This window comes from Leiobunum rupestre, chromosome 11, assembly GCF_980474605.1.
Source record: "Leiobunum rupestre chromosome 11, qqLeiRupe1.1.hap1, whole genome shotgun sequence".
NCBI classification, from domain to species: domain Eukaryota; kingdom Metazoa; phylum Arthropoda; class Arachnida; order Opiliones; family Sclerosomatidae; genus Leiobunum; species Leiobunum rupestre.
This window is the reverse complement of record NC_143394.1, coordinates 32,569,902-32,584,455: the sequence shown is the minus strand read 5'-3', so window position 1 is coordinate 32,584,455 and position 14,554 is coordinate 32,569,902. Positions and strand designations below refer to the sequence as shown.

At 37.6% G+C, this 14,554-nt stretch overlaps 1 protein-coding gene across 1 annotated transcript; it reads left to right on the top strand.

Moving 5' to 3' along the window:
- Positions 1–267: 267 nt before the first annotated feature.
- Positions 268–7,974, top strand: LOC149922294 (uncharacterized). Its single transcript, XM_090162282.1, has 2 exons — positions 268–1,144; positions 7,097–7,974. Exons 1-2 carry the CDS (start codon positions 268–270, stop codon positions 7,876–7,878), a joined length of 1,659 nt encoding a protein of 552 aa, XP_090018408.1. The 3' UTR covers positions 7,879–7,974.
- Positions 7,975–14,554: the final 6,580 nt, after the last annotated feature.

The window sequence follows — 14,554 nt, the reverse complement described above, 5'->3', positions numbered from 1 at the left end:
GTTTTGTTTTTAAAAAAAGTGTCCGCGCTTGAAACGCGAGCGACTCGACTCGTGAAATTTGAAAGGGGAGAACGTTTTTATCTTTTGAAAAAGAAGAAAAGGCCCAGTTTAATCGTTTCAATCGAAACAGTCGCTTATAAGAAATCCGAATTTTTATATTATGAACCTTGAAATAATAATATAATTTAATAAGTTCTTAGTTAGGGTGGATTTAAAGTCTAAACATACATTTTTGGTTTAATTTTTGCATTGAAAGTATCGTACGACATGGAGGACGTCACTGAAGTCCAACCACGCAAAGATAACTTGAAACGAAAACATCAAGAGGATGCGTCACTGTCCAACCTACTGGAGGCAGCCGTGTACGAAAACAATTTGGTTGCGGTGCAATTCCTTCTTAAACACGGCGTTGACACTAACACACCCAGCACTAACGACAACCTTCCACTGGTTGAGGCATCCGCTTCTGGTTGTGAGGACATAGTCAAGGCACTAATCAAACACGGCGCCTGCGTCAACGAGGCGCCCGTTGGAAATACCCCGCTGTTCATGGCGTCCAAGGAAGGACATAACAACGTAGTCAAGTTATTGCTGTCGAAAGGAGCCAATGTCAACGTGCCCAATAATAAGCGACTGACACCACTCATGGTAGCCCTGAAGAAAGGTCACGAAGCAGTGGCGAGCACCCTGTTAGTGAACGACGCTGACGTCAATGTCAAGGACAAGACCAAACGTACGCCCTTGATGTTAGCGTCCAAGAATGGCTACGATAGAGTCGTGGATACCTTGTTGAAAAAAGACGCTGATGTCAACGCCCTCACTGAAAACTGTCACGGGGCTTTGTATTTGTCCACCGGCAAAGGACATTTAAATGTGGTCAAGTTACTTTTGGCGTACGGAGCCGCTGTCGATGTTCGCAATAAGGCTGGGTACAGTTCGCTAGTCAACGCCGTTACGAACGGCTACAAGGACATTGTGGCCCTGTTGATTGAATACGGGGCGGACGTCAATCAGGTTACGCTCGAAGGTTTGACGCCACTCTCAGTTGCGATCAATCAAAGTCAATCCGTGGTCGAAGTCTTGCTGAAGAATGGAGCTAATCCGAACCTACCTGACGATGACGGGGAAACTCCCCTGGTAAATGGTGAGTTGGCTTTGGTTTCCATTAGCCCTAGAGTGTCCGGTTCCTTGGTTCTCTTAGTATCCCGAACCGATTTCCTGTTCTTAAAACCGTTACTTAATCAAATTGCATTGGAAATAAAATTAATAATTGTGACGCTTCTAATAATAACATAAATCCCGGTCTATACTTGGTGCTTTGGGCTTTGGAATTTTCAGACTTAGTTCTACGGTTCTACGAATGCAAGACTTGGTTCTACGGGTAAATGAATGCTCAGACTGTAACGCTTTTCTACTACTAATATAGGCCTATAGGTGCCTAGCGTTGACATATACTTCTACTATGCTACTAGATTAAAAAGGTTAGTAAGGACGCTAATGAATTATTAAATAAGGACAAGTTTTTGCCATACCCAGATTCTGATTTAATAATCAACTACTAAATTTACTATTAGACAAACATATCGAATCGAACTACTAAATAAAAACCAAACAATACCGCTAACAAATAAAATACTACTAGATTAATTACATGACCCCCAAAATAACTACATGTAGCATGCACTCGACCAATGCCAGACTACTAAAAATACGTGGTCTACTATATACACTAATTGCGCCATATAAAAAGTACTCATCACTATTCTTGATTATCGTTGGTCTCGAGACTTGAAAATAAATGAAAAATGTAGATGCGAGGAGAGAGTTCGTAGAGTTGAAGAGACGAGTTGAAGGCTTGAGACGTTGGAGATACGATGAGGCTACTACTATCGTCTACGAGGTGTCGTTGTGGTGATGGGCAGAGGAAAATCATGGTCCGACGATAACTGCTCAATTGGCTGGAGACATTCATAGATTGCGACCGGCGCGAAAACTATGTTCCATTTCTTAAGATCATCCTTTACTTTCGGTTCGGAGATACGGTTCCTATTCTCTCTTTTTTTACTTCTTGGGTCATTCCATGACAAAACGCCTGCCACAGAACACCCGACCCCTTTCGATTTTGCCCAAATTTTGTATACAGGGTTTTTTGGGCCTAGGAAAACGATTTTGACAGTTTCATAACGATCGGTTCAGCCGTTTACGAGATACAGCATACGCGTTTTTTCAAAAGTACGCCTTGACCCCCTAAATGTTTTCTACTATATCTTAAGACATAATTATCGCAAAATCACATGTAATACCTCATTTTAAAGACAATGCGCACCCTAATATGAATATTTAATCAGAGTTGTCATTTGACGTAAATGTCATTAAAATCTGGGCCTTTAAATAATTTGACCTTTGACCTTGCCCAGACACCTCAGTCGTAGGTCAACGATTTTAGCATTTTTAAAATTCCCACTATCGAATACATAATAATCACTCAAAATCTCAAAGTAATATTTGTAGTTTTCGAGATATTAATTTTTGAAATTTACCCCTCAAATTAATGAAAATGCTATTTTATACACGAAACTAGTTGACCTACTAAATAAATTAAAAATATTATTATTTTGGTAATTTTGAGTTTAGAATATCAAATACACTAATTCTTAAATTAAGTTGAGTTATTTACATATTATTTTTAGTTTTGCATGTTATCTGTAGACAGAAGACATCACTAAATTGCTTGTCCTTAGTATAGTCTGGCGTTCAATATTATTGTAGCGTATCTTACTGCACCCTAAAATGGAAATGTGCTAGATATCTCAAAAAAACCCAATATTGCTCTTAGTCATATCGATTACGTTTTTAATAACGTAAAAATGTTTTAATATCTTTTTAATATATAATAGTTATAATTGAGTAGTTAAATATATTAACAGCGATAATTGAGTAGCGAAATAGAATTTATTTAACTGTATATTCTCGAACAAAGCCCTGAAATGGATCGAAATTGTTCGTTTTGGAGAGACAGTAGTAAATGTCATTTGCAAACACTTTCGAAAACAGTTGGTATCAACAACCATCTGTCCGAGGATGACAAATTAGTTCTTAGCAGCCGAACAGCTATACCTATGTCCAAAATAAGAAACATATGTCGTCACCATGAAGAACTTTTTATGAAAAGGTATTCAACGAGTCAAAAGAAGTGTATGAATCCTTTTGGGACTCACGACGCTGAAAGAAAGAGTGGACTAAAAACTATTTCATTGGATTTGTTCAAAAAATTAAAGTTACGAGGAATTGAAGTTATCGCTGGAAATAAGTTGTGCATCCAGTGTTTTATGTCTGCTGGAAAAAAAGTAAAGGATGAACTCCAAATACAGTTGGACGTTTCAGAAGTTCACACTGCACAAGAATCACAAGAAAGCGATTCTTTTTCATTTAGTCAACCTTGTTCATCGGGAGATGCGACGCAAGACGACAAAGCTATAGCTTTAGTGGCAGTTAACGAAACTCTAATAAACTTGGGAGAATCTCCTGTTAAAAGAAGTAAGAAATATATTCAATTTGAAAGAATTTATATATGTATACATATATAAATACATATATTTTTTAACTTTTGTACAGAAGGTTTGTCATCTCGCCAAAAAACAATTCTAAGCAGGACTAAGTTAAACGCTGTGAACAATTCATTGAAACGCAAATTAGAAGAGTCAATGGAAATTTCTCTTGATGAAACAGACGATAATATGGTTACGGACGATGTTTTTAGAAAGCTCGAAGAACATCGATTATATGAGAATATTTTGAACGAACTGAGAGAGAAATTCAATAACTCCAAGACATCATACGGCGAAAAGCTTCAGATCCTGACCTTGTCACCATTTGGAATACAACGCACAATGGAGGAATTTGGAGCACCAGAATACATGGTCAAACGAAGCAGGAATCTTAAATCTAGTCAAGGAATTCTTTCGCTACCAGAGAAACAATCGAAGGGATTAATATTGACCGAAGACGTTAAATCAAAGGTCGTTGAATTTTACGAAAATGACGATAACAGTCGTATGACACCTGGACAAAAGGAGTTTGTGTCAGTTAGAAACCACGAGACAGGTCAAAAAGAACATCATCAAAAGAGGCTTGTACTGCTGAACCTGAGAGAGCTCTATAACAAATTCAAGGAAGAGCATGATTTGACGTTAGGATTTTCGTCATTTTGTTATCTACGACCACCTTGGTGTGTATTAGCAGGTTCGTCAGGTACACATTCAGTGTGTGTCTGCACCTATCACCAAAATGTCAAGCTAATGATATCAGCTCTACCGTCTCCTTGTCCTTTAAAATGTGATATCGATTTCATGGCGCTCACCGTGTGTGACACTCAAAACAGGAATTGTATGATGAGGGTGTGCAAGGACTGTCCTGGAAAAAATGGTCTACTTGAAAATGAATATTTAACGAACCTTTTAGAAGATTTTGAAAATATAAAGTTCATGCAATGGGTGACAACTGACAGCACAAAGCTCATGACCTTGAGCGAGAGTGTTGAAAACTTTTTCGACTCTTTGGCCATTAAACTACTTGAACTAACGCGTCATCATTACACATCTAAGTCGCAATCTAATTATCTTAAAAACCTCAAAAAAACTCTAAAACCTGGTGACGTAATTGTTCTCGGTGATTTTGCGGAGAACTATTCCTTCGTAATTCAAGACGAAGCACAAGGGTTCCATTGGGACAATTCTCAAGCGACAGTGCATCCCTTCGTAATCTACTTCAGGGTAGTCGAAAACGGAGAACTTAACCACTTAAATTTTTGTATTATCAGTGATACCAGAACACATACAACCAATACTGTTCACAGTTTTTTAACTTATCTAATTCCAAATATAAAAACACATGTTCCTAATGTTAGAAAGCTAATTTATTTTACGGATGGATGTGCTGGACAGTATAAAAACAAATACAACTTTTCTAATCTCTGTTGCCACAAACAAGATTTTGGTTTGGACGCTGAATGGCATTTTTTTGCCACATCTCATGGCAAGGGACCTTGTGACGGAATTGGCGGAACAGTGAAGCGTAAAACAGCAAGAGTCAGTCTTCAGCGACCAGTGACTGGACAGATTTTGACTCCAACAGATATGTTTAATTTCTGCCTATCAAACTTCGAAAATATCAAGTTCATCTATGTTAAAAACGAAGAAATTGAGCGACAAAAGGAACTTTTAAAAGAAAGGTTTTCTAAAGCCATAACAGTAAAAGGAACTCGAGGGTTTCATAAATTCGTTCCGAAATCGTTAAATGAAATCATGGTTTCTCCGTTATCTAATGACGATTCGCTAACCACAGTTAAGGTTTCGACTTTAGAATTGTCAGATACTCGAAATCAAGAGGCTGAAAACTTTAAAGTGGGAAATTTGGTAGCCAGCGTCTACAAAGGCCAACTTTACGTTGGATTAATTGAGGAAGTATCAGAAGAGTTTGGAGACTTCTTTGTAAACTTTTTGCGTCCCCCTGGTATTTCGGACAAATACACATGGCCCAGAAGGATCGATAGCAGTTGGGTGTCAAGTGAAAATGTTCTATCTGCAATTGAAATTCTTGTAGGTTTACCAAATTCGAAAGGCTATCAAATCAAAGAACACGATAAAAATAAAATTACCAAAGCCTTTTCCATGTATAAAGAAGTTTAAGCTGTTTTGTGTAAATAAAAAATTAATTGGTGTGTAAACTATAAAAATAAATGGTTTTGGTATTTCATTTTGTGTGTGGTGGGGTAAATTTCAAAAATTAATATCTCGAAAACTACAAATATTACTTTGAGATTTTGAGTGATTATTATGTATTCGATAGTGGGAATTTTAAAAATGCTAAAATCGTTGACCTACGACTGAGGTGTCTGGGCAAGGTCAAAGGTCAAATTATTTAAAGGCCCAGATTTTAATGACATTTACGTCAAATGACAACTCTGATTAAATATTCATATTAGGGTGCGCATTGTCTTTAAAATGAGGTATTACATGTGATTTTGCGATAATTATGTCATAAGATATACTAGAAAACATTTAGGGGGTCAAGGCGAACTTTTGAAAAAACGCGTATGCTGTATCTCGTAAACGGCTGAACCGATCGTTATGAAACTGTCAAAATCGTTTTCCTAGGCCCAAAAAACCTTGTATACAAAATTTTGGCGAAATCGAAAGGGGTCGGGTGTTAAAATTAAAAAAAACTAGGTCGTTTTGTCATGGAATGACCCTCTTGTCTCCCAGTTTTGTTGTATAGGCCACGTGACTTTTGGGGTACATCCTGGTTTTTCGTTACCCAATCGAATTACTATGACGTTCTGTCACGTGGAGGGACACTATGATTTGACCAATCACCCAATTTCAACGTAGGGTTTTATTCCATGCGCCCATGTGTTTCACATGTGTTTAAATTTCTTGAGATCACAAGACGCGCACACATTCGGTGACAATTACACCAAACAATAATATTGAGGCGCACTACTATAATTGTAAGCATTGGTCGAGAAAATCTGGTAAAGGTTCGAGTTCAATAATAAATACACGTGGCATGCACACTATACGCTATTCACCGTAGATTCTAAAGAAGATCGTAAAACTATAAATCAGTGGCTGGGTTGACAGCAGGACAATTTCGGGCATCTATAGAGATTCCTTTTAGCAGAGTAGTAACAATGGAAACACGTTGGATCCCTCTTTTGACCTTTCGCTAACTACTTCCCATTCCTACAAACTATCCAACGCGACCATATGGGGATGCCGAGGGACGTAAAATAATTGTTTCCCTAACAAAATCTAAAAGAGGGGTAACGTATTGAAAAATATTCGTTACAAGACTTGGTTCTACGGATCTATGAATGCTCAGACTAGGTTCTACTGGTTTTTGAATTGTCAGACTTGGTTCTATGAATGCTCATTGCCGGTTCTACGGTTCTAAACTATATGTAGTGCAATAATACCGGTATTTCTGGTTCTGAGAAACCGGTACGGGACTCACTAACTGACCCTTTGAACTGTTAACTACGAACTGTACTACAAACCATTTCTCGCTATTTTTCAATGTCTTCTTTACCCTTTAGCCACCTGCGTGGGTGATCAGGAATCTGTCCAGATGCTACTCGAGCACGGAGCGGAAGTAAATTTCTGCATGGCGAACCAAACCATGGACACAGCTCTGCACGTCGCCGCTCGTCTAGGCCACAAGGACATCGTGAACGTGCTTATCGGAAAAGGCGCCAACGTCAACGCGATCAACGTAAACAGCGAAACCCCGCTGTACTTAGCCAGCCAACAAGGCCACAAAGATGTAGTGGAACTCCTAATTGAAGGAAAAGCGGTGGTTAACCAGCCATTAGAGCCTCATCCTCTGCACATAGCCTCCCAGTTGGGACTAGCATCCGTCGTGTCTCTGTTGTTAGCAGCTGGAGCTGATGCGAACGCCACAGACGATCGTAGTTGCACGGCGTTGCACCTGGCCTCGCGGTATGGCCATAAGGATGTGGCGCTTCTGTTGCTGAGACACGGAGCTGATAAGACCAAGATTCGGTTGATGGAGTGTACGCCCGCGATGGCAGCCATCAATTATCGTCATCATGATATTGCCTGCTTGATTGGCCGTTACGGCGACCAATCGGAATGTAACGATGCTGATTGGGAAGAGATGACCTTGAGTGGACAAACAACCGTCTTACTACCATATGCCGGGGAAGATTCTGGTCATGGTCATGGGACCGACACCATCCACAAATGGAAAGGCAATAGCTCAACTTGCTCAAGCGTGAAGCCGTTAAATTGCGATGGTTCACATTCTGGTGGTCAAGTTACTAGTTCAAGTGGACACCCTCGTCCTACAAAGGAATGACAGATGGAAACGATATTTCACAGCGGGGCGGATTTATTTTTAAATCTACCAGGTTAATATACTTAACTTTCAACTATACTAAAAACAAATTTTAACTAAAGAGTTGTACTACCTGATAAAATAAAATAGTTTAAATAATTTCGTTATTATATTTTAAATTTTTTCCTCATTACTTTCCAGTAGTGTCGTAGGTAAACCGTTATAGTCCTGTCAGTAACTGTCTCCATACAATCTTTAACAAAGTCAAATATAGAGACTAGCCACGCAACACATTATTATTTGTACTGCCCAACCGGTTGTCAAAGTTCTGACAGCTGCGCTTCTTTAGGTGACATATCGGGAGGATTTCAAAGAAAGTATTTTGCTTAAATTTTAAGGTAACCTAGAACGGAACAAATTGCGAGATAATATTTATCTTTAATATTTGAATGTTCGCTAACATGGCGAAGTGGCCTTAGCTTTACTGCTCGTACTTTCGACCGCATCCTCGAAAATGGTGACCAATTCTACACAAAAGACTATAACGTCTGTTCTTAATCGCACTGCTGTGTGAAGTAGAAAGTAGTGGCTTGCGTCAAAGGTGCGACCATCAGTAGTAGGGTACTATTACCCTTGCTGGATTTTTCACATGTCCGGGCTAGGTGGACGCTGGCTTAGGGCACTATGATGATAGACCTCCGGTGGTATGGTCTCTGTTACTAGGTACACCGGGCTATAAATTCTGACACACTGTTCTATTGGTCGGGAAGATGCGAAAGTAGTCTAGTATGACCAAATAGTAGCAGACACATCGATGTCCTGAAAAGGTACTAATTTAACCACCTCGTAATTTACTTTGCGTATATATACATCTTTGGAATATAATAATAATAATTTTATTAATAAGGTTTTATTATTTATATCCAACTCAGTATGCCTATAGTGATTTCCAGTTGAGTCCAGTGTACATTAAGTTTTGAAATACAAATAGCAATAGAAATGATAACAATAAAAGTTAATCAAATGTTAAGATGAAGTCACGAATAAGATTTTTGAACTTTTAAAAGGGGAAGGGTGGCGGGAGATGAGTTTAGGCGGAAGAGCATTCCATAATGTTATTCCACGACATCTTGGGCTAACTTTGGCAAACGTGGGAGGTACTTTTTCCAAATAGAATGATGTAACTCTGTTCATAGTACTATATTTATGCACCGACGAAATACGCGTAAATCGTCGAGCCATCCGGAACTTGATTGTAATAGATGTTGTACGTAAAAACGAGTATGCGCGAGACATAGCGTTGCTTAATGGTGAGCCATTTAACAGTGGAACGGGCGTCAGTAAACGATGATCGAAATTTGGCTCCAATGATGGTTTTGGCGGCTCTGTTCTGCAAAATCTGTAGTGGCTTTAAACGGTAATTGGGTGCGACATTGTAGAATAAGTCCCCGTAGTCGAACAGAGGCTGCACAAGGGCTTTAAAAAGCGTGTTCAAGAGTTTAATATCAAGGGCGGGTCTAAGAGTAATCAGCTAGGCTAATACCCAAGGCACCACCTTAGGCCTAAGTCATCAAGCGACTTTTGAAGCCATTAATGCACCACAGTCATTGGTTCAGTTTCTTGGAGAGGTGGACCAAATGAAAGTCCTTCATCGATTAATAAGCCAAGATACTTCATAGAGCTAACTCGTGAGACGCCTTTCAAACGTCGGTTTGGATGTTTGGAGGGACAAGTTTTGATATAGCTTATATTTTGGGTAGCTGCTCTGTTAAAAGGAGGTTGAATGCGACTGTTTCCGAATATAAAAATTACCTATTCTCCCAATATCCGTCTGACCAAAAGACGTGTTCTACAAATAGTCATACAAACAATTGTTATAACGATCAAAACGTCGCTTTACAACTTGCCAATTTTATATTCTTGTCCATTCTTTCACAAAATACAAGATGGCGCCAACTTGAACTTTTTGGTGGTAACGGTTAAAATTCTTACTGATTTATTACAAATAAAACCACTGATTTTGACTAACAATATTTTAAGCAATGTTTCGTATAAAAACTATAAACCAAATTTAAACTACGAGAAAAATAATCATAAAAAACGCAAATACTATTTTTCGACGTTTTGGGGGAAATTCAAGACATTAAGTATTTAAAACCAGACTCTACCCCCGTAAAAGGATCTTCTTCTTGGACCAACGCGTATCGATCTATCACAAAGTGCAGTTAATTATATCATCCGCAAAAACAACACTTGAAAAAAATCGATGATTAAAAGGAAGAATCCAACCCACACACGCGTCTCAACAACAACAATAAAGAGATAATTTTGTAGGTTGAGAGGTTTTCCTTGGGTTTTATTTTTAGTGTGGACATTGCGTCCCTTACTTGGCGGAGTGTCTCGGAGAAGGTAAGAGTTTTCGCGTGAAACAGACGCCAGGAATGAAGAGAAGATTAGGATTAAAAGACAAAGGAATCCTACCCCGCCCTCACACTTCCGTTAAAATTGCTTTTCAGAGTTTCCGCACATATGTGACATATCAAGCATCCCGAAATACTTTTCCCGAAATCCAAGGGGATCTTCCCTTAAGTAACTTCAATGATTAAAAAATATTTTAGAATTTGTGGTAATCTACCTTGGATATAGCTGTTTTACTACTATCAATTTACAATGTAAAAGATTGCATAAAGTGTTTTTTTTGCTCTTTGGGCTCGTTAATAATATAGTTTGTCAGTCACGAGACAAAAGCTATGAACGTTGAGCGAGATAAATTCCAATACTAAAATGAAGAAATATTCATCAAGTAAAATTTATATATTTTCGCCCATTATAATGAAGATGAAAGGTTTCGAAAACTGTTAAAATAGTACTAATTAAGGGGGAAAAGTAGCGAGATACAATTAAAAAAAAATTCATTTTAAAAATATGAATTTAGTTATACTCACAAGGAGAGTACCCGAAGTGTTTATTGCCGATTTTGTTCAAAGTCGGGCGTAATGTAGACGTTGCACTGTTTTTGATCACATAAAACAAAAACAAAAACTCCATTTAAAAAAGCATGGGATTTTCTCGGTTTTTTTGAAAATTACGAAATGGGTAATTTGGACTAAATTTAGGTAAATTTCATCAAGTTTGGGTAAATTGAAACATTTTTGGGTAAAATAAGGAAAAAATCTTATTTTGGTTTTAACTGGTCCAAAACATTTTCGGTTTCCATGGCAAATCGAATGCGAGGGGTAAGACACTCTCGGATGACTTGTACACCGAGTTCGAGTACTTACAAGGAGACGACCCGAGGTGATAATCACCGATTTTGTTCAAACTCGGGTATAATGTACACCTCTATGTAACTTGAAATACCTGCTAGGGAAAAGTTGCGACGGGCTTTCGTTTTGCCATGGCAACCGAAAACCTTTTTGACAACATGATTTGGAATTATTTCCATTGAAAATAACATGGGAATCTGAAGGATTTTAAGGGTCCCCCAATTGACCAAATTCCATTTAAACTTGATTAAATTTAATTTTTAAAATTAATAAAAAAAATTTTTAATGTTTTTGAAATTTTTAAAATATTTCATTTTTTTAAAAGGTTTCACAGGGGGGGGGGGGGACCCTTAAAATCCTTCAGATTCCCATGTTATTTTCAATGGAAAAATCCCAAATCATGTTGTCAAAACGTTTTCGGTTGCCATGTCAAAACGAAAGCCCGTCGCAACTTTTCTCTTGCAGGTTTTTTAAGGTACATGGAGGTGTACACTATACCCGAGTTTGAACCAAATCGGAGATAATCACCTCGGGTCGTCTCCTTGTTAGTACTGTTAAAGGTACGGATTTTTAAGAGTTCACGAACTCTTATTAGCACAGTCAGAGGTACGACAGTGTACACCTAGTTCACGGAGTGACCTACCCCTCGATCGAATGGCTAGTGCAACGTCTCCTTTTGGGAAATTTCATATCTCATATAGGTCTACATTACGCCCGACTTTGAACAAAATCGGAAATATACACCTCGGGTACTTTCTTTGTCAGTTGCAGGTTAGAAAGGCAAAATATTTAGTACATTTTGCGGAAAGATACTCGCACTAACTTCCGGTAAATCGACGGCGGAAATTTCGAATTTCGCCAATTTTTTGTTGAATTCCTAAAGGTTCCTACGCGTGTTATATTAATAAATTTTAAAAATGTCTATTGCGTAAATTTCAAAGTGAGCAATCAATTTTTAATGTAGATTATTTTTTAAGCTTCATTATAGCGTAGTTTTAGTAATTTGCTCCTAAACAATCATCAAATCGTACGTTTCTGTAATCTCGGCATTACCCGTTCTATACTTACTCTGGAATCGCCAAATGGATTTTTTTACGTATGCCTCATTTTCAGCACTAAAAATAAATTTTTACAAATGTTTTTAAATCTTATCTATGTTAATTTGATTAATTATCTCTTTAAAATATAACTCAATACACTGTATTTTCAAAAATTATATAACTCGCCCAGGTATACTTAGAAATTCAACCGTTAACAGGCCTAGTTCTAAATTCCCGCTACCGATTAAACGGAAATTCGCGCTAGTATCTTTCCGCTAAATGTACTAGACATTTTACCTTTCTTAACCTGCAACTGAGTACAGGGTTGGACATAAGGCACTAGTCACGGCATTTGACTAACAAAATAAAGAAAAATTTGGGGGCTCACTAGTCAATTTGACTAGTGATAAATTTACCTAAATATTCATAAATAATGGCGAATATAGCGTATCATAAATTCATCATTCATCAATCCCATTTTATTTAAAAAAAATTGATCCGCCAAATCATGTAACTCAAGTGATAAAAAACTCCTATTTTAATTCTGCCGGGTAAAGCAAAATGTTAGCTGTCCTTCTTGTTTTTATACCCTCATTTTTACCACCACTAGTCAGTAACTACTAAAATAAATTAAGATAGGAGGCTCACTAGTTAGGCTGACTACAAAAAAAATCTTCATGTCTAACCCTGGTTGCGTCTATGATCTAGCTTCTGCTACAGTCCAATTAAAAAGGCATAAGAACGTTTTTTCTTAAAGAAACTTATCAAAATATAAGAAAATATGATGCAAAAAATATATTAAAATGCGAATATCAATATTTATAAAGTCAAATTTACGAATAAAGATGAGGAAAAACTAATAGCGTCTGCTTTAGCCTCTACCTATCTAGATTTCAATGGCAAACAAAAGGGGGCGTAGCGATAGTTTTCGGTCGTGAATAGCAAACCTATAGACAATATAACATTCAATACCATGTCTATTTAAAGTTTTTGTAAGATAATTAATGTATTTATGTTGGTTACTAAATTCATTTTGCATAGCCCCAAAAGTGTGACTTTTGTACAAATTCATAAATTGACTTTTGACTATTTTCTTACTACCAGTACTTATATTATTGTACACTGCATTATAGCATTAGGATTATTGTAAAGTGACTTCAAAAGTACATAGCAACTAGCAAAATTCTTAGTACTTTGATTTGATTATCTGGTTTTGCATAGCACTACTTTCTTACTACCACTGAGTTCTTAGCGTAACTTTTTTTGTTAAGTGATTGCAAAGATCCTTAAAAGTATAAACTCTTTTTAGAAACGTTTACTGGGCGCCGCCATTATCGTACAGACAACCAACGAGCATGCCCTCTACCGCAGAAATTTCATCCCCCTCAAAACCAGTTTTTTCATCACCCTCCCCGTAGACTGTAAAGTAATGGCGATCGATTGGGAAGGCGCGTTTAAGAGTCTATACTAGTTAATAAAGGAATAAGCAAAATTCCCAGTTCTTTGATTAGATTAAGTGGCTTTAAGTTGCACTACTTTCTTACTACCACGGAGAACTTAATCCCTAAAATCGCTTCATTTTAGATAAGTAGTTTTCAAAACCAGCGTGAGAAATCGCTTCGTGTTGGTCCGGGAAGCAACTCTTCCAAATAATATTACTATATGTATAGTAAACATGATTAACTAATTGATTTGGGATACATTTTAATATTTTTCAAATTCTGGTTATAATCTGAAATGGCGTTAAGAATTGGCTTTAGTGGCGCGACCATAGATAAAATAACTTCGTTTATAGATAGGAAACTATATGTTGTAGAGGTGACTCCAGAATGTGGTCCGACATCTGGTGGCGGCACCCGAATAATATTATTTGGTGAAGTTCGCAGTACTCTTATCTCAGCGTACATGACGAACAAAAAAGTTCTAACAACAGTAAAACGAGTCCAAATATAACAGAACTGGTTTTATTTACTAGGAGATACCACAAAAATGTCTAAATACATTATCGACCTTTGTTTCATTGTTATTTATAAATAATTTTATCTCTTGGGACAATTTTGAGACCCTTTCTAGATCAATTTGGGGCCCCTTATAGGGTGATTTTGTGCCCTTTCGAAATTTTAAGGTAGGCAGTGGCCTACCTGGCGTACCCCCTAGCGCCGCCACTGACTTTAATTCCTACATATTTTCTACGCTCTTGAGAACACAGCCAACTGGCGCAGTCACTAGATGTCAGGGGAATCTGCTGAAAGTCAGTTTGCCCCATTGAAGTTTCCTATCTTTATACGAAGTTATTTTATCTATGGGCGCGACGGTTTTTGTAAAGCGATTTGCAAAAAACTTTAAAAATAGAAAGCAACTTGCAGAATCCTTAGCGCTTGGCTTTTATTA

Bases quoted from the DNA above. Each gene is read 5' to 3' on its own strand.
- LOC149922294 (XM_090162282.1), top strand. From the start codon at position 268: ATGGAGGACGTCACTGAAGTCCAACCACGCAAAGATAACTTGAAACGA. The intron at 1,145-7,096 runs GTGAGTTGGCTT...TTTACCCTTTAG, and splicing joins GGAAACTCCCCTGGTAAATG to CCACCTGCGTGGGTGATCAG.